The sequence below is a fragment of the Geospiza fortis genome, unplaced genomic scaffold (assembly GCF_000277835.1).
Source record: "Geospiza fortis unplaced genomic scaffold, GeoFor_1.0 scaffold279, whole genome shotgun sequence".
NCBI lineage: Eukaryota > Metazoa > Chordata > Aves > Passeriformes > Thraupidae > Geospiza > Geospiza fortis.
The window spans coordinates 4457159-4477806 of NW_005054352.1; the positions used below are offsets into that span (position 1 = coordinate 4457159).

The 20648-nt window shown below is 36.7% G+C and overlaps 1 protein-coding gene across 1 annotated transcript; it reads right to left on the reverse strand.

The window, feature by feature from the left end:
* Window positions 1-1966: 1966 nt before the first annotated feature.
* On the reverse strand, window positions 1967-20134 carry GDA (guanine deaminase). The gene is made up of 13 exons (XM_005423425.2): window positions 20052-20134; window positions 18190-18361; window positions 15616-15703; window positions 14271-14376; window positions 11419-11446; window positions 9936-10043; window positions 9356-9463; window positions 7156-7253; window positions 6565-6632; window positions 5968-6114; window positions 3640-3758; window positions 2766-2793; window positions 1967-2037 (listed from the first exon to the last, which is right to left on the reverse strand). Exons 2-13 carry the CDS (start codon window positions 18349-18351, stop codon window positions 1967-1969), a joined length of 1131 nt encoding a protein of 376 aa, XP_005423482.1. The 5' UTR covers window positions 18352-18361; window positions 20052-20134.
* Window positions 20135-20648: the final 514 nt, after the last annotated feature.

The following is a 20648-nucleotide window of genomic DNA, read 5'->3' on the forward strand; positions in this document are numbered from 1 at the left end:
TAAAACATGTGTCTCACAGTTCTTTGGTTTTGAAATGTGAAATTTGGTCAATTAAATTCATGTCAAAATTCACGAGAATAAATGTCCCTGAATCAGGAAAGCAGGTTAGAGAGCTGAAGGTTGTTATTTGCTGAACAAGCGTGCTACTGTGTAGGTGATTGGGAGACATGAGAAACATAATGGTTGAGAAGACACCCTGATGGAATGTGTAAATATTAATCCTTAGATCTTGACTCCTAGAGCCTTAGAATTCTTGGAACATAGTGGGTAGGAGGGCTGTGCCTTGGCAGGCAGTGGCATGGTGCAGCAAGCCGGAGGACACCTGAGCCAGCTCCCAGTGAATGGCTGCATCCAGGCGATGCCTGCAAGGCACCTCCTGATCATTCCCTGCTGTTGGTACAGCCCCTCAGCTTTGGCAAGAAAACCACATTGAACACTGACTCTACTGCTTTAAGTGCCCAAATTAGATGTTACACTTCCCCTTGACGCTATGCTGTCTCATGTAGGCATAATCATAACAATACATAAGCTCTGAAAATTCTTTTAAAATCAGAACATTATGAGTGGCATTGGCCAAGCACTCTCTCTGAAGTAGACACGAAGTGAAACTTTGGTGCAGTGACCCCCCCCTTGTTTTGTAAACAGAGGTATGTCCTATATCCCCAGGCAGTGAGATAAAAGTGCAAAACAAGGCTTAGTGAAATCAAAGAAGTTGGAAGTAGGCCTTAAAACCATATTCAACACATGTTTACAGTATCTAAATACAACACTGGTCTCTAATGACCCTGAAATTAAAGTGTACATTCTTTGTGTTGCAAAAACATAATAGAGAAACAAGAAGAAATCCCCTCATCAAACAATTCTAAAAAAAAAAAAAATTTAAAAAAAAAAAAAAGCAAAAAGCCATTTTAGGAAAGGAAGTCACACAGATTTCCAAAACAAAAAGGGCATATTTTTTTACCTGGAATCCTGGAATTCTACAGGGCTGGAATTATGGCTGCCACACTGAAAAATGCAAAGAACACAGTAAAGCTGAGCTGCTTTTTTCAGTGATGATTTTCACCTTAAGTCAAAGGTGGTAATGGCCAGAAAGAGACCATTTCTCCTGGAAATTTTTAAATGCATTCACTTCCTTTACAGAAAGGTGAAGGGACATCATCATATCATCCTGTCTGAACAGTCAGGAGCAAATGAGTTTGGGAAGATTCTGCAGGATGCTGAACTAAATAAAGCACTCCCTCTAGTCCAGAAAACCCTCTTAATTTGTTTGCCTTTGTGTAGCCTACAGAGATATCTTAGTGACTGCTTCTAATTTAAGAGAAGTTTCATTCAGCCATCACTCAGATCAAGGTAATTCAATGGAGTGTCTGACTACAAACGACAATCTGAAACTCTTAAGTAAGGACCCTTATTTATTTATAAACACACACTTCTGACTTAACTCTTCTTAAAAAATAATGTTTTAAATTAATTTTTTTTAAAGCTCATAGGAAAAACTGAAAACTACATTCTCTAAAAGGACACTGATTTTTCCATAATTGATAATGATATTATGGAAATTGCATTCTTCCATGATATTCATTACCTGCAGAATCAATTTACAAGCACTAGGTTTTTTTTTAATTCCTATAGAAAATGAGGATCTCATTGTACCACATAATGCTTCCTATACTATTATTAAACAGAGCAGCAGATGTCCTCTTTAAATAAGGTATTTATCAAATCCCCAATCAATGCACAAATGCTATTTTTACAAAGAAATTTAAATAGCCATTCCCTCTAGAACTATGAAAATTTCGGTATAGTAGTTCTTGAAAGGTCTAACGAAATTTTCAATGTATGGAAGTTTTTTAACATTAACCAAAAGTGAGGTGTCATTCCTGATGATCAGGCACTGCACTTAATCAATCTTTTCCAAATCAGATGCAGAATGATCAGCAGAATATTTTGCAAACAGAAAATGGATTTATACAGAGCTCGAAAAAGGAACCACTTGCTTTCCAGCCACATACACTTCAGAAATATTCCGATCATCACCTGAAATAACACGGTCAAAACTGAGGTTTGCTCATAAATACAAACACTGATTTAATTAATGACAATTATGCAGTCTACAAAAACACATTTTGGAACACATTATTTGCAGCAACCATTTCCTAGAACTAAGAAAGTCTATTTGAAGAGAAATAGTCAGGGCTACCACAAAAATTAATAAATATTTTAGCAACCCATGTGTTTTGTTTTTTTTTTAAAAATAAACATACCATTCACCTGCTGCAATAGTGCAATGGATTTTCTGTATATTCAGTAGATCCAAATCCCAAAAATATTATGTATCTGTACAGAAAATGATTTGTTGCATGGTATCTGAACTGGCTTGGGAAGCAGCCATCAAGAAAGCTGGTGAGACAGCTCCTCAGAAAGGCAAAAGTCTCATTACAGCATGACACAGCTGTGGCCACAGCTGGCACCAGGCATCCCAACATCACAACACAGCAGCAGCACACCCCCGGCCCGGACACTGCCCGGACATATCTACAAACAATTATAATTATAAACCAGTTTGTATTTATTAATGTCAAATATAAATGCTAGTTATTTGGGACATGTTAATGTTCATATAATAGTTGAATAAATATATTTAATTACTGCAAACAAATGTACACTTGCTTATGTAAAAATAAATTTATTATTAACCCCAATATTCATTGAGACATTTGATATAGGAAATGAGAATTCAACTTGAGTTGAAATTCAAAACATACCTAGATACAGGAACTTCTGGAGAGTGTCCTTTAAAAAAATGGGAGAAAACAAATTCAGAAAGCAATATGTGCTGTCCCGGATCATAATCATTTGAAGCTTGAAAGAACTGATAAAAACACTTCTCCTAAATATTCCTAGTAACAGTGAAATCAAAACTTAATATACATAATTTGCTTTTTGAAAACAAGGCAAAATTTAAATTTTTGTAAAGTGCTAAGGACCAGTAACTTAGCTTAGAAGGTTTAGATTTAAACTTAAAAATAATTCTTTTTACAGAACTGGAAATGTTTCTAGGCAGTCTGACCACATCTATAAATTCAAGTAACTGCTCTTAACTATCTTTTTTAGTCAGTGAAGGTTTTTGAATGAGAAGGTGTTTCCATACCATAAAACCAACACTGCTTTAATGTTAACATAAAAACTGTGCTTTTAACTCAAATTAGCCATCTTGAGTGCTTGCTTCATTTTGTAACAGCAATGCAGAAAAGGCAACCTAACCGTTCTCTGGGAAAAGGCTGAGATTTTTCAGTCTGAGCTCTAAGTATTGACTAAAAATAAATTGCTTATTCTTGGCTGCCATTTGTCACTGCAATAACATAACTGTAATTGTCATCTTGGGCTAATAAAATGTGCATTAAAAATATTACATGCATTTTTGCTCATGGTGTTATGGCACTGTCACTGGGGTCAGCGAGATTCTGACCAAAAAAAGCCCATGGAACATGCAGGCTGAAGCACAGACGGCAGGCAGGGGTGTAGTACACCCAATTCCTGCCACCAGAATCACTCTCAAGAGACCTGTTTTGTCTGCATCATGGACCTTCCCCACATCACTTCCATTCATGTTTTGATCATCAATCCTGTTCTGATTACCTCGAAATCATCGGCAGAGAACAAGTCAAAAGGGCTATCTGAAGCCTTTGTGTTGATTAGCAGTGCATCAAATTCTTTTCCCACCTCAAAGTTTCCAATCACACTATCCAGTCCTAGAGCTGAGGAAGAAAACAAGCCCATAAACACGTCTTCAGGACCAGCCTCCTTCCACCATGTAGAAGTACCTGGCAACTTATTTGAAAGGTTCATAAGACAAACAAAAATTTAGATTATTACAAGGAAAAACCCAAAACCAAACTGAATAGTATGTTAGCACCTGTATGTTAAGAAACAATGGGTTATATTCCAAAAACATTCAAACTCCAAATGGGACAGTGAAATTAAATCAGAGAAACAGTAAAGCTTATAATAACACTCACCTTCCTAAGGCAGGATTAGATTGAATTTTTTAAAAAGTTTAAGCAATTTTGGAAGTTTGTATAGACATATTGCAATAGTAATATATAGTAATATGATAATAAAAGAGGTATCCAGTGGTAATTGCAATTAGCTGGAACAAATAATAATATGGTGTGGAGAAATAATCATAGCCAGTCTGAAGATCTCATACCTACCTGTATGGCTTGCCTTGTGGTCTATTATGTAGCTTTATTTTTTTCAAAATTTCATTACAACCACAAGTTCTCAGGTCCACATGCCCTGAAAACCTACAAATTCATCTTCAGGGACCGGGTGCTTGCAAGTGCTTAGAATTCCTAAAGAGAAGCCTCTGTGCCTCTTTAGAAATAAATTAGGACCCTTTTAAGTTCTAGAAAGAATATGTTAATTAAATCTATTTTTCCAATACTCTGAAATTAAGTCATCAAAGAGCATAATACCTGCAAATAACTTATTTGTTTTCAGATTGCACTGATAAAGGAAATTCAGTCTTGAAGTTACTTTAAGAAGTCATTGAAGTTTGTGAGTGGCAGGAATATCACAACATCTTAAAGACATTTAAACTCCTAAAATTTCAGAAATATTTTGATTGCCTACTAGTTTCAACAAAAATTATCTCATCTTCCTTCAGGTTTTAGAGCAGAATGCAATTTTTAGATTAAACACAAGAGGGTGATAAGTGTTTAGGAGTCTTAACAAAGCAAACTATCCCCCCCAAAAAATTATTCATTTAAATTTCTGCTACTGAAATTTTCCCTTCCAGTAGCCCTTCCAGGCTACTGGAAGCTTGTAGAAGTAATTTATATTCTACCCTTAAAAGTGATACAGTAAGGATAAAACAGCTTAAAATCAATATAAAAAATTAATACTTTACTAAGGAAACCTAATATAGAAAAAACACAGGAGTAGCTGAGAAGGCAAGCCACATATGAGTTTGGGATTTTTATGTCTTCCTTTCTGTGTCTCAGCTAGTTTATTCTCACACTTTGTGGAACAGTATACATTGCAGGAAAAAAAACACTATTTGTTCCCTGCTCATCCTCTGTCTTCTCTATTTCCTCCATTACCCCCTCCAGGAATTCAAACACAGTTCTGAGAAGACCTGATTGACAACCTTTTCACTACATCTTTTAAGCTTCCATTAATAATTCCCAATGGAGCTTTTTGGCAGCTACAGGCAGGTTACAGTGAGAAAATTTGGGACCAGTGCTTTAGAAGGTAGTGAGCTCATTTCTGGTAACTGAAACAATAATAGGTTTTCACTTACATGTGGATTTCCTCTCTGCTAAATCATACCAGTTACACTAAAACTTTTTTAATTGCATCTATTTTTATGTGCACACTGATTACAGCAAAATTGGTTCTCCAAAACTGGATAACCCATATACTATATGATTGCATTCTGCAAGTGCAATTGTATTGTGAACAACCATGGTGGAAAGCCTGTTTTTCTGCTCTTCCCTGAGTGAGGAGTGATTTGCATGATGTTTTGATTTGCAACAAACTACCTCACTGACAGCTCAAAAAGCACAAGCAAAATTAGAAACTCATGACAAATAGAATGCATGATTTTACTGTAATTGCAGTTTTTCTTCTAGGCGATGGTTGCTGAGAAAACAAATTTCCAGCTGGTACAATAAATAGACAAGCACTTACAGCCTTATGACTAAGAAGTCTGAGGATCTTCGCAAAGCAAATGTACAACCCTGAAAAGCCATTAAGATTTCGTTATTAAACTCTCAGCATTAATAGAGTACTCTTCTCTGAAAAGCCTAGTGTGAGTATGAGAAACTGAAGGACTATCTCTGCCTACCAGTTAGATTTCACTCTGGCACCAGGAAATCCATGAATCTCCCATGAAGACAGGGAGACATATAATCAAAGAGAGTTGTAGCTCTCTGTGTGCACACTACAGAATTTTCTTCTTACCTTGGCTTCCTCCCAGAGTGGCTAGCTGAAAAGCTTCTTTAAGAGTTAGTCCTGTTTCATTCACTTTATTGATCTGAAGGCTTTTAGATGCCACCATTGTTTTCCTTATAGCATCAAGCATAGAAGCTGAATATCCACCTGCAACATCTACAAGGGATCAGAGTCTTAGAAACAAGCTTTGGGTATAAATCTCTATGTTAAATTTCCATAAGTTTTAATTCAAAGTTCTGAAGAGACATATGTGGTAAACCAAACAAGTTCTACAGCTAAGCACTGTCTCTGAAGGCATAATTCCCAACAAAGGTGTTCTCACACACAGTCAGGTGAATAGAACACAACACAAAAACAGAAACTTGAAAAGTTGATGTTCAGGCCCTGTTTAAGCTCACAACAGCAAAGAACTCTTCACTAATTTTTAAAATTTGTTTTAAAAGAGTTTTGTACCAACCCTAGAATTCCAGCAGTCTACACTTCCTTACTCAAGTGGAGAAAACAGGAGGACCAAAAATTTGAGACATACTGACTTTTAAATATGAACAGGTGAATGTATCTCCCAATGGTTTCCAGAAAAAAAGACTTTCAGAGCAAACTACTAACCTGTGCCAAGACCAAGCTTCACATTGTGTTCGAGAACCTTTTGCACATTTAAGACACCGCTGCACATCCTGGATTGGAAGAAACATGTTCTGTGTGCTACATGCAGAAAAAGTTCAGGAGAAGCAGGGCTGCAGAGCCATTTTATGACAAAGACTCTCCCTTAATGTGTACAAGATTTGGTTTATTACTTATTCGGTCTGGATACCATGCAGTATCTCATGTCTGCTCAACAGAAAGAAGATTTTATAGTCCATTTCCCCAAAACATTAGCAGACTTCAGGGGGAAGGGAGATACCACTGACATCTACCACTGACAGAACAGTCAAAAGAAAAAAATTTTTAGAAAAGAAGTATTTCTATAGACATGGATATAGATGCAATAACTAAACTGAAAGACCACAAATTGGTCCAGAGCATGCTATGCAGAAGTGGATCATGAATGGTCATGTTCAATCCAATATGTCATTTATGGTGTAATGAGGTATCATATAGCTTCTATATCATAGCTTTGCAATGGTAGCACCGACTCAGGGTACTCCATAAACAACAGCTTTATTTAATTATGCACCATTCCTTTTTTTTTCAACTTACGAGAAGTTCGAATTGGGGCAATGTGAAATTGCAGCTCCACGAAGACTAAAAAGTTTCAGCTCTTCTTCAGAAAGATGACAGGCATGTGCCATCACAGTCTAAAGAAAAAGAGAATCATAAATTTACTCAATACTGTATTTACTTCTGTGGCTGTGAGGTTTGCTGCGCTGCTTTAAATAGCCAAAAAGGACATGTTACTATTTAGTGAAATTAATGCACTTCTTGAATTAAGCTCTTAAAACCCACAAGGGAAAAGCTGATTAAATTCAGTGTGCCTGACATATCATTCCTTCAGCTTTTTTAAATTTTTTAAATATAAGAATACAGGGTACTTGCTCTTGCAGTGACTGCTGTGACCAAAGATAAAAGCGAGAATTTCCCAGTTGCCCTAGTGCTGCAGCATGCTTACAATTTATATTTTGTAGCTAACACAGAGATTAAGTACTGGGGCTAGGAATACACCAGATAAAATGGAAGATGCATGTACTCTTAGCATGTTTCCTATTAGCTCTCTAAAGGTGTGCACCAGGGAAGGAGAACGAGATTAAATATTCTTTATGTAAAATACAATCTAATTTTTTATGCAACTGATAAATTACTTTTACTTTTTAGCCAACATAACTGACTTTAAAAATAAGTTCACAAGAAAAACATAGAAATATAGGATAGGATAATTTAATAGTGGATAAACCAATTATTGCCATAAAAATCTAATTGGCATTACCTCACATGCCAAATGCCCACTAAAAGAGAGGAGCAAGAGCTCTGTTAGATCTTGCAATCTGCACATAAAATTGAGCATGGCACTGCTTCCACTGAGCATCTCCTAATGGCACTGTACCCCTCTCATCTCTACTTATCAAGCTCACTGTAGCTGAAAACACAAGGAGAAGAGCCACCTTCTTCAGATAAGGACCTACATATGGTAGCTACTGAAGCATATCCCTGCCAATCTGTGTTGTTTTTGAAAGGAAAGAAACATTTCAGCAACAGCTCCAAAAAAAGCCCCTGCTTTTAAAGCACTTAAAAAAATTTGATTTGGTTCTTAGTTTGAGTGGATGGGGAGGCAATATCTGAGGTTCTGCTGCTATGCTTGTGTTTAATAGTATCCTTTCCCAAATATCCAGGAGTCTGACTCCAGAAGGCACCAGTAATCACAACCTTTTCATTACCATTTTCACTTGTGTGCATACAAGTCACAGAATTAAGACCTGTGCTTTTGCAGCACAAATATGCTCTTTAGAACACTTGCACACCAAATCAGCATGCAAAAGACCATGTAAGAAAGCAAAGGTTAATTCTGTGTACATACTTCTCTAGTCCATATTGATTTCTCAGCAAAAAGAACAGTAAACAAGTCATTTACTGGGGTAAAATTTCAAACACGGAAATGGGAGCTCAACAGCTAATTCCTAGGGAGTTTCCAGCTGCCTCTTGTGCATCTGAAAATTCTCTCTCAAATTTTTAAATGAGCTTGACTGATGTTTAGGTACGCTGACTGTAGTTGGGTTGTTCATATTCACTTTTGCAGGGGCAGTCCACTATCTAATCAGATGTGTCCTGGGTCTCTACCCTGTAATTACTGTGGGCAGGTATATTACATTTATCTCAACAGCATAAGGCTGTAATGAATTTCAATTCTTTGGGCTAGGGTCCCTCACAAAGCTTGGTAAAATCAGCTGGTAAAATGAGGTGAGAGTCCTTTTGGATAGTCAGATCAGTAAAGAGCAGCTGTCTGCCAGTGAAGTAGATGTTTAGAATTCAACACAGAAGGCTGCTTCTCCATAGGAAGGAAATGAAGCTGGTCCTAACATGACACCACAGAAGAAACCTTCAGGCAAACTGCAAAAACTGGGTAACATCCTTGGACTATAAGGACAACTAGGTCCTGTCCAAGAATTATCAGTTCCTACAACACCAGCTTTATCTAGCTTCCTTCTAATCCCACTGCCCTAACTCTCTTTGGAGCCTTTAGAAAATGAATCATGGAGCACAAAATATGTTTCTTTTTCCCTTCCTCTAAAATACTTAGGAACACAGTGGGCCTGTTTAAAGACCCAACACCTCAACATAGAACATAAAACAAATTTGCTTTTCCCCAGATATCACTGATCTTCACAGAACAAAACAATACAGTAAACCATCATATTCTCTATATGGATTAATTTAAGTCATATTTGGGAATTTTTTATGTGGCTACCTTGCTGGTTAGCAGCTTGTTTTTATCATACAGCTCTGTGTAATTCTGGTAGGCAGGAAACATGTTCTCCACAAGTTTGATTTCTTCCTCAGTCTCACTTATGTGACTCTGCAAAAAGAAAATGCATAGAGCGAATCCTTTAAACAGCATTGAACCTGACATTGCAACCTTCTGAGCAATCTACTGGTGCTAAATATACATTCATAAAAAATAGTGCCTGTAAAGCCTATAATTTGATCTAGTCCTTGCATCTCTTTTTTCATCAGACCTGAACAAGTTTTCATAGGACCTAAAGAAGTAGCTCCATTTGTCCTTAAAGGAACAAAGGGATATGAGATGGTACACATGTTCATCCCAGTAATGTGGTGACACAATGCATCCACTTCCAGTTTTAGGAAGATGTTAATAGATAAAATAATACATGATGTTAATGTGAGGTGAAAGACAGAACAAGCCTACAACAGAGCAGATGCTGAGGTCAGGGCAGCAGGTACATACCTCCTCCCAAAGGCATCTTTAGATGGCCAGCGTGCTGTCTGTCCACACCACTGAAATGGCACACAGAGCTCTCAGAGCTTACCTGCACGTGGAGATCATGGGTTTGTGCTAAATCCCCAAGGGCATTCAGCAAGTCCTCTGTGCAGGAGGGGCCAAAGCGGGGGGTTATGATAGGCTGTACTCTGGGATACTGAAAATAACAGAAGATGGGGTTTGCATTCTACATATATATCATATATATTTCAGCAACCATAAGACTAGCATTTACATGGCAACTACATTTTGTCTTCTTTGCTTACTGCTTACTGCATCCTTGCCAACTCAAATTAAGCTGTATTGTCATTTCCTTGCTGTCATTAGACATCTCATTGCAGAAACAGAGAATGAAAGTGGGGATTTCTGACAACAATTTTAATGAACTTTATTAAAGAACTTGTATTTATTTGAACTTTCATCAAGTCCCTGAAATTTCACCAGTCTTCAGCAGCACTTTTTCATCTTTGCTGACAGTCTAAATGCATGATGAGAAGTAAGTCAGTTGAATGACCAGATTTTTTTCAGTCACACTTCCGTGAGCATTGAAGATATAATGATGCAAAACTGCAAGCTTCTACAAAACCAAAGCCATTTTCTTGTTCAATCTTCTTTACTCATAACAGTGACAAACCCCTGAACTCCTTAGATAAGAAGAATGGTGGTATGATCAGATATGCTAGACAGTAGGACACAGTGGAGAAGACACTAAAAATTACAGAGGTTTACACCTTGCATCTCTAGATTAAAATTTTCCTAAAACAATAGTTAGAGGCAAGAGTTTAGCACAAGCCAGTAAATGATAACTTGGATGGCAGTTCCTTGTACTATCTCCCAGAAAAAAGGAGCTCGGGTCTTTGCAAATTAGCCAACTTACTCTAGTGATACATTCAGTTTAGGCATTACTCTCATGATATATTCAGTTTAGGCATTAAACTCCAGGCAACTGCTCTTGAATATTTTGGGGTGGGATGTCAAAAGAAGCCACTGAAAACCAAAGGCTGATAAGAAAAGTACTGCTGTGTATAATGTTGGAGTGTAAACTTCAATCTTTACCACTGGAGTGTAAGCATGAATGTCTTTAGAAACACACTTTAAGACATGCACTGACACAAAACACTAATTTTATAGTGGATTAGTAACTTTACTGAAAAAAACAGTGATTTCTGCTGGTGAGAATTCCTTCAATTAACCTGTCTACTTCTATACTAAGAGTGCTAAACAGAATTCCACCTTTCTTAACAAGAAAATAATCCTTTCTAGGAAGCCAGGTTTTTTAAACTCAGTAGAGAAACACACAGAACATTGCTCTGCTCTGAGAACAGAAAACTGATTTTACACTGTTACAAGTACATTTCTCAACATTTACTAGAACATTTTCAGAGTGATGATATCTGTCTATTACACAGAAATATGTATATTAATTGATCTGTCACTAAGACAACAGATTTGGATAGTGGGATTAATTATTTCATGTGTTCACACAGCATCTTCTGAACACAGAAGTGAATTCAATAAAGAACATTACTTACTTTCTTTTCCAGTAGTTCTCTAACAAACCTGAAAAAGGGTAGAAATAAAGTTGCTATAAATCTGTCCTCTATGTTATAAATTATCAAAAATATAAAAAATATATACTTGGATACCCAGACAGATCAAACGCTTCAGACACATCAATTATTTTACAAAATTTTGCACCAGATTTTTAGATTAAATAAAAAAAGGGAACACAATGAAGTCAGCATAGTGACACCAAATTATGCTAGTTTTGAATTTGACTCTGAACATGCAGACTATTGTTTTTTCATTGCAATACTTAGCATTAGACAAGCAGTAATTATGCTGAGTCCTCCCTGAAAACCAAACACATGCTACATTAAATGAATTGAAAATGTAATTATAACCTACAGCTGCAATATTGAAGAAGGAAAAAACAAACCAAACTTAAATTTGTTTGTCCATGAATTCAAATTGCGGTGCTTAAACCTTTTCAAATCCAAGTTTTAAAAGATGTAGCAATATTTTATATCTTACAGTAGAGGCATATGTCCTCATTCACTTAAAGAACCCTTGATTTTTTGGAAATCTTATATTAATGCTAGCATATAGACCATCTACCTTCCAGAAAATAAAGATTTACTTACTCTATTAAATAAAATGCCATCTCAGACCTCTACAAAAAACCCTAAGCAGTCACTATGGATAATGCAGATGAGCAAATTAAACTTCCTCCTACTTTGGAAGGAGGAAATTCTTTGAAAGCCCATTTGTTCAGTGTATGTAAGTGACATGTGAAAGACAGTTTGAGATGCTTTCTGGACAGAATCTCTGTGAATTTTTATGCTATAGTTCATAGTAAGAAAACTGTGTAATTTTGATCACAGCATGTTTAATCAATTTTTTCAAATGTCTTCAGAGGAAAAAGAAAATTACGCTAGAGGCTACATTCACAGCCCTGAAGGTTGCACTAGATCAGCAGATGGAAACAAGAAACCTGAGTTTGACTTCTGCAATGACCAAAGGAGTTTGAGCCCAGCATTTTCTTACTTTGAGACCTAAAATGCCAAGTGAATTAGCTACCACCTGCCTGTTTCTCCTCTTACCGATTAACCTGATCACATTTGATCAGAAGCTTTATGATCAGAACTTGATCAATAAAGTACACACTTGAGCAGAAGCTTTAACAGAAATATAATGCCCAGCTGACAAGCCAAAATTTCAATGTGGCTATTTTCATTCTTTCTCACGTTCTTTGAACAGTGTGAGCTGTTTCAAAACTGATGAAATGTGATGAAATATGTTTTACAAATATAGCCTGTAGTTTGTTGGCTTATGTACTTCTCTATCAGGAAAGAAGCTCAGCTCCAAATCACTGTCTTCTGTAGCAGAACAGACTTAAACACAGCTTCTCATCTTTGCAGCTGACTATAACTAATAATACCATATATGGTAATCTAGAGTTCAATTCCCTAACATTTTTTTAAATCCTCTTTGACAAAGAATGATAGATTCAAATTCTTGATGAATTTAAATTTAATATATGAAGTACTTGGAATTGTACCTTATTTCCATGCTTACAATATAAATATTTCTGTATGTTAACTTTAAGTAACTGAAATGAGTGTAGTCCATTTTCTGACAGTGTGACAGATCACATTTCTTAGATTCTTAAAAAACCAAGCAACAAAAACCCAGCTAACATGTTACCCTCTTAATGAAACAGCTTTTTCATCCTTCTGCAATTGTACTGCTGTGATTGGGGAAAATACTCCAAATCCATGCCAGGAAGCACACAGCCCCATTCCCTAGACAGCTATGGAGTGCTTGTAGCAACCTGTCACCCATGTTCAGAAGAATTTCTTTTTATACAACCAAAAAGGAATTAATTGGAGGCAGAAGACAGATATTTGAAAGAAAGCTATTTAGATCCTTCTGAAGCTTTTAAAACTATCAGAATTGGAAGTTCTGCTTCTTTCAGGCCCATTTGGCAGGACTTGCACCATATTATGGAAGCTGGGGATTTACATAGAGGGAAACAAAGGTTAGAAGAGTGAAGGTAATTCATTCTGCATGTTTTAAAAATTCCTTTAAATATAAACACCATTGGAAATACATTACTATTTCTAACTTTCATTGTCATGCCTTTAGCATGATTTGTAAAAACAAGGGAGCAACCTCACACAAGTGCCAAAAGATATTTCTATTACTCTTAGGGGTTTTCTCTTTCAGCATGACATCTGAAACATTTATATAAGTAAATAGTTAGTCCTATGAGAAGAGCTGTATGTCTGCTTAACTGTTTTCTGAGCATGGGTGCAAAAGACAAGAGAAACATGATAGTAAACCGCAATAATGCAGTCTTGGCTCTCCTCCACTACAAATATTGCCTTCGTTGGATTCCCCTTCATTCTCTCAGCTGCATGTTGGAGTAGTTTGACTGGTGCTGTGATGGAGAAGATATGTTTAAAATGGGGTATGAGAGACGAGTTCTACCTAATTGATGAAAGGATATAGCTTAGAAGTTAATGGGGATGAAGGAACTGGCTGCCACCTCACCATTGTATGTCAGGTCCCATGACCTCCACACAGACAGCTGTGAAAGGGAAAAGAGGCAGCAGAAAACAGACATATCCTCTCAAACCCTGCATCTGTGGTTTCTCCCTCTCTTTAGAAAAGCCAGAGGGATGCTGCTTGGGCTGTGCAGCAACTTTTGCAGGAATTGCCAGGATTTGCAGGAATTGCCAGGACTGTAGTACGGTTGGAAGAAAAAAACCTGTTGCTAATAAATTCACACCTGTAAGCTCTTAGACAGATTCACATCCACTGTTCAGATGTATGAAAAATCTTACTTTAAAAGGTTATGCCATCAATTTTACCATTTTACCTTTCTGTCTCTTGGACAGAGTCAGCAGTAATCTCTCTGTATTCTGGCACACTGTCATTCACATCCATGCAGACTTTTCCAACAAATGCTCGTTGACCAAATTTATCTGTTGAGATGCATTAGAGTATAAATCTCAGAATCACTGGTTCTCACAAACCATTACCAAAGCTTGTACTGAAATAAAAAAACTAATTCCACCCCACCCAGCTCCATTTAGGATGACCAGAATTTATGCTATCTTGTCTCTAAGTTAGGGTCATTCATGTGACTTTTAAGGATAAAAAGAAAAGACAAAATAAGGAAACAAACAACATTAAATAGGAGCTGTCTTCCACATTAATACTCAACTTTACAAATAAGAACTAGGTTACTATAGTTTAACCACAACCAGAATTCTTAATGGTAGTCTATGAAGACAGCTGTGACACAAAGGATGAGAAACACAAGCATCAAAGTACAGTAGCTGGAGTAGATTACTACCTGAAGATGAGAGAGGGCATAAAGATCTTAGCAAACCATCTCTCTTTTTGCTAACAGGCAAAGATTGCTAACAGCCTCCCACATGCAGTTCGAAGAAGAAATTTCCAGATCTGTTCTAGCCTCTTTCTTGAGATTTACCCATGCTAGATGAATAAATCAGAAATCATGTGTAAAACATGCATATAATATCCTAGGCTGTCAAATGTGTTTTAAAATCAGATCGCTTTGTCCACTTCTACTATTTGAGTTGTTTAATGCAGTGGCTTCAAAATTTTCCTAATAAATCAGAATAGCTAATTTTTGATGAAATTTGAGGTTCTTATTAAATTTCTCTGCTTTATGAGCTGTCTGAGCCTTGCGAAATACTGCAAGAACAAAAACATTTTCAAACAGCAGGCATTTGCAACTATGAACAGAAGGGAAGGATAAGATTCTGATGCAACTTCCACTTCTCTGATTTCAGAGGGTGTGTGAAGATTTTTGATATTGATTATCAGATGAAACCTCAGTGTATCAGGAAATTAATGCACCGACTGGGCCTCCTGTCGTTCAGCTCTTTTAAACCTCAAATAACAAAAGGTTAGAAAAAGCAGAGAGCCGCAGCTGAAGAACAAGTCCAGCAGACCTAATTCAAGCTCAGCCAGCAGCAGACTTGGGAATAAGGAGGGAAGGAATAGCAAGTAGGATAGAGGTGTCTAAATGAACATGGATGACAGGTGGGGTCTGGGGACACAGTGTGACAGGTACTATGAATAAAAAACAAATTAGGAGAAAGACAGATCCCTAGCTAGTTTAAATTCCTAAGCATTGTTTCCTTCAACTAACATGATCCACATAATCCTTCAAAACTCACCATTAGACTTACCTATAATTTCAGCAAGAAGAAGGGAACTATCTGTGTGAATTGTTGCAAAGTAGCAAGCTGTAGTCGTGCCATTCTTTAGAGTTCGTCTCTAAAAAAAGAAATCAGTTTCAACTGTCTGAGAAAAAAGCCAACAAAGCTGCTAAAATGCAGAACAGGAAGTCTCATTTCAAGCTGCAAGAACATTCGGTTATTGTAAGATTTTGCAGTGAAGTGGGAAGGTAAAAATATAGATTTTTAATTTCATAAAAGCTTTTTTAAGTCTGAGGGTTAATAAATACAAAAAACTGCTCACACAATTTTTGCAGTGGCTAAACCCATAGAAACCAGTCATTATTTCTTTCCCCAAACTGGAAATACTCCAATTTATATTTAGAAATACAAACAACTAGTAATTTTTGTTATTTCCTAGTTATGAAAGGTTCTGCAATTTTGATAGTGAAGCACAGTTTATGTAGTGTTAGCAAAGCAAGGTTTTTGGTTAACATGGTGATTTTCTTCTAGTAACCTGATTCAGCTGGAAAAACAAGTCAGGTTTTCATGTATCAAAAACCTTTGTTGCCCCCAAATACCAAGTATCAAACTTAACTGTAAAAGTAAACTGAGCAAAACCACTCAGACTATGAGTTAATTATTTATCTAATATACCATTTGAAAGGAAATCCCCATATTACTTTTGGGGAACATAATAGTAAATCACCGGGTATTTTAGTTACATTAATTCATGATGAAATTTGTAGCTTCTCTCGTCCTTGGGACTGATGCAAACTATGTTGACCACTTATCCAACATACAGACCGACACTATACTTTTGGGTTCTGTCTGCCAACTAATTTGAGAATTTCTTAAATTTTTTTAATGAGATAAAAGGTGGGACATTCCACACAATGTTTGGAGGAAGGGTAGGGTTAATTATTTGACAAACATGAAGCCAAGCTCTGTCTTTTCCTTACAATATTTAAATGAAAATCTTTAAAAGTTCCAAAAAAGTCTCAAAATAGCAATGTCATTAAAAAGACAAGTTACCTTTGTCTTTTCTAGCTTTTAAAATTCAGAATTCTCTACTTCTGAAATCCTAACAACATTGTTAAAGTAAATCCAAAAACATTCTGTTTCCAAATCATCAGCACAAAGAGGAGGCTCCAGCTAAAAGCAGGAAAAATCACCTAAATTGTTTCTTTTGCTGAGTATAGAAGGCATTTGTTGGAAACAGGACTTTGATTTGAAAAAATCCACTGTTTTTTCATTACAACTTCATAAGCACAATGAAACTTATGAAAAAACATCTACTCCATGAAAGTTTAGTTCTATTTCTAACAGATGAAGGTTATAATTGGCCCCTTCAAACACTGCAGAGCAACTGGTATTTTGTATCTTCTGTGGGTGAAGACATTTTCCTGACCCTGTGCTATTTGATTCACATGAGGATAGTCTAACTGTGGTGTCCAGGCTCCCACAGCTAACTTCCACCTCTCTCTGGCAGCTCTTTTCCAGATGATTCTGTGACACACCTTGCAGGGTGAGGTCTCTAGATGTGCTGGGGTCACTCAGCCTGCGCTGTAACAGCGTGTTGGGCACACAGCTCAACATACTGTTAGGTGAGGTCACCTCTATGTTTTAAGCACTTGGAGGCTTAAAAGTGCTTGTCAAAGAGCTTATGACCAGGCTGCTCCTGCATGCTTTTATCATGGCAGATGGCAGAAAGTAATTTCTTTTAAAATTTGTGTGGCAGGGAACAGCATAACTATTTATTTCAGATTTGTTATGTTACTATATTGACAACAGATGCTTCCAGGGTAATAGACATATGCAAGGCAAATTATGCTGGCCAAGTAATTTAATCTGTTGAAGATATTTCAGCCACATATTAAAGGATAAATACAAGTTATAGGCCAGAACTAGCACTCTGCAATATGACCTAGCTGCTTGTTGTCCATTCAGTGGATCTTAAAGACTTTAAAATGCTCAGAAACAGTCAAGCTCAAACACAGTCTTTCTTTGACCCACAATACCACTGAGAGACTCCTTCTAAAGCCCCTGCAGTAAAAGACATTCTTACTATAAAGATCTCAGCAGCAGCAATGTCTTTCTTTACTACTCCAGAACACCCCAGATCTGTCATCTATCAGAACTATCTTCTCTTTCATGTGGTTTTTGCAGATGGTGGGTTCATAATAGAGGACTTTTGTGGAAGAAAGGAAACATTCCCTGAATTATTTTTTCTCACTATGCTTGATTATTGCTACATTGAGGTTGTCTGCGCCTGCTGGATGTAATAATTCTGAGTGTAGATTACTTGTTGTAGATTAGTAGCTGTCATTGTATTCAGAAAAGGTGATAAACAGTTCATTGTTAATCTTGTGATTAAATGAACTCTACTGCCAGCAACAAGAGAACAAGACTGTAACTAGTAATAGACAATCTTGACTAGCAATTAGAACAGTGGCTATCTTGGCTTTATCTCGTTTCCATGACAGTAAAACATTCTCTACTCTTTCTGCCAACCTTCTGAGAACATGCCTATATTACACAAAAATGAATGCTGTCGAGTAGGTAAATGTCGTTTGCAGGACTTACAACAACTCTGGTGTACACTTCTTCTGCAAAACCACTATCCTGGTATTTGGCTTCTGTTGGGAATGTGTAAGCAGTCAACCACTGCAAAAGAGGCAGGTCTACTCTTGTACCAGTAAATGAATACTGAGGAGCATGAATATGCGTATCAACCAATCCTGGCATGAAGAATTCACTAAGGAAAGAAAATAGAATTGTAATAATTCAAAATGCCTCAAAATTCTCCACAGTAATTAGCTTTGTTTTAAAGAGTATACTTGATTAAAATCCATCAGAATAAATGGCAAGTAGAGATTAATCTGTCTCTTCCAGCATCAGCCTATTAACTCCTGCTGTACCTTCACACATACCCATATTTTGGTATGAAGCAGTTGAGTAATATCATTTACACTGCAAAATACATATATCTAACTGTGAGGAAAAACAGTATAGGAGCAGGATTAATCTAATTATCTCTAATATTGACCCACCCTAAATGCCAACAAACAAAGAGGAACTGACTTCACAATAACTAAAATTACTCCATTACAGAATCCACCTGAAAAAGAGAATTGTACACAGTCTTGTTTCCTAGTTTGAATATATATGGAATGCCTCTAGCTTCCAGACCATTATATTTACAAAACGTGACTTTCTGTATGCCAGTTTTCTTCTATATTATTTATATGTCTATATAGATATGTAAAGTCAATTAATTTCAAGGCTTAATGGAAAAACAGACACTGTGTCTAAAAATGCAGACATAGACACTGGTGAAAAAAGGTCTGCTCAATATCTTGAACAGGAAAGGCATATTTACACTGTAACCGTAAAACTATATGTTGTCATGCAATGTTCATGCAATAACAGGTATGAATATATCAACATTACTAGGAAGTTTCTATAGCTATTTTGTTTTGTTCTGAAACTTCTTACTACATAACATTTCTCTCACTCCTCTTTCCTTCTCCCTGACTACAGAATGAACTGAATTTTGTCTCTTTTTAGGTCCTCTTTTTTCTGTTTTCTTGCAGGCAATAAATGCTGAAAAGTCTTCCTCAATCAATTCACATTCTCAGAACCTTCTTTTTCCTCAGGCTATTTCAAGTTAAAAAAAAAATCTGATTATTCATATATACTGTATGATTAGCCTTTCAGCAAAGCATAAACGTTTTTTAACAATTGATTACTAGAAGGCAGGTCTCAATTATAAGCCACAAGTCATTTACAGTGCTACTACATGCAAAGCATAGTTCAAAACTTTTTCACACAGTCCAAAACTTTTTTACTTCACAATAAACTTGGAGGATTTCACTGCATGAAGAAAAAAGAAATGCTCCAGCTGCAGTATGGAGAAACCAAAAGCTCTGTGTTTAGAGGGCTTAAATCTTCTAATTGTACTAATTTTTATTATGCAATGTGTCAAAGTCTAAGCAAACAAGTTTCATATCTGCAGTGTCAGTGTTATCTACATTTACTACACCTAGACTTTCATGTTAGGCACAGCCCACTGCTAACAAAATGGATATAAAATGTAATCTCAAGAAAGAATGGCACTCACTTTCGTGAGCACGGAAGCGATTATGCCTGAAAATTAAATATGGCATTTTGCTCTGTGCAGTATACATCAGCCAGCACAATTCAACCATGTCTGCAATCCCAAACCAGGGAATGCAAAAAGAACATGGACTGTCGAGTTGCATCCAGAACACAGGCACTTTTGGGTAAAGAGCTCTCACTGCACTAAAATGGAATTTTGGCCATTAAATATATGGGCATCATATGGTTTTAATGTGCTCCCTGTCAAAATGTATTCCAAAACCTCGCTTTACCTCACACAAAGAACAAACTGCATTTGCTGTAGCTAATCTTAACAAAACACATACTGTTTACTCAGTTGTCTTATGTCAGATGTTTTGAACCCCCATGTCTTAGCCAGTTGCTCTAGCTGATCAGCTTGCTCCACAAACACAATCTGAAAAAAAAGAAAACATAGTTAAGTACCTCGAATGCACCTCGAATCCCACATCAGCTTTATATAATGGCAAAAGAAGTTATATCTTAAAACCAATTTTACACACTTACTACAGAGGTGTTAGGTTTGCATTGAGACTCTTGCTCTTCCTGACTATCAAGCATGATTTTGAAATACCTTCTCATAATCCAGTGAATAACCGCACCCACCTTGTAACTTGTAATAAAACAGCTAATTCCTTCTCAGGTAATACACAGGCAGAACAGCACAGACCTTAGTGTCCTGTAAGGTAACATCATGCTAGCAAGACAGTCACTTGTGAGGAGTTGTACAGCAGCCTTACAGGAATGCAGGCACAGTATTCACAACCAGAAGGGTCAAATTACCTCCTGTGCCTATGACTGACTGGCATCAAGCTAAATATTTTCTAAATTTCTGCTTGTGTTGGTCTTTTTTAATTTTCTCAGTGCCTACGATGAGAAAATAAATTGAAGGGGAAAATGTGGAT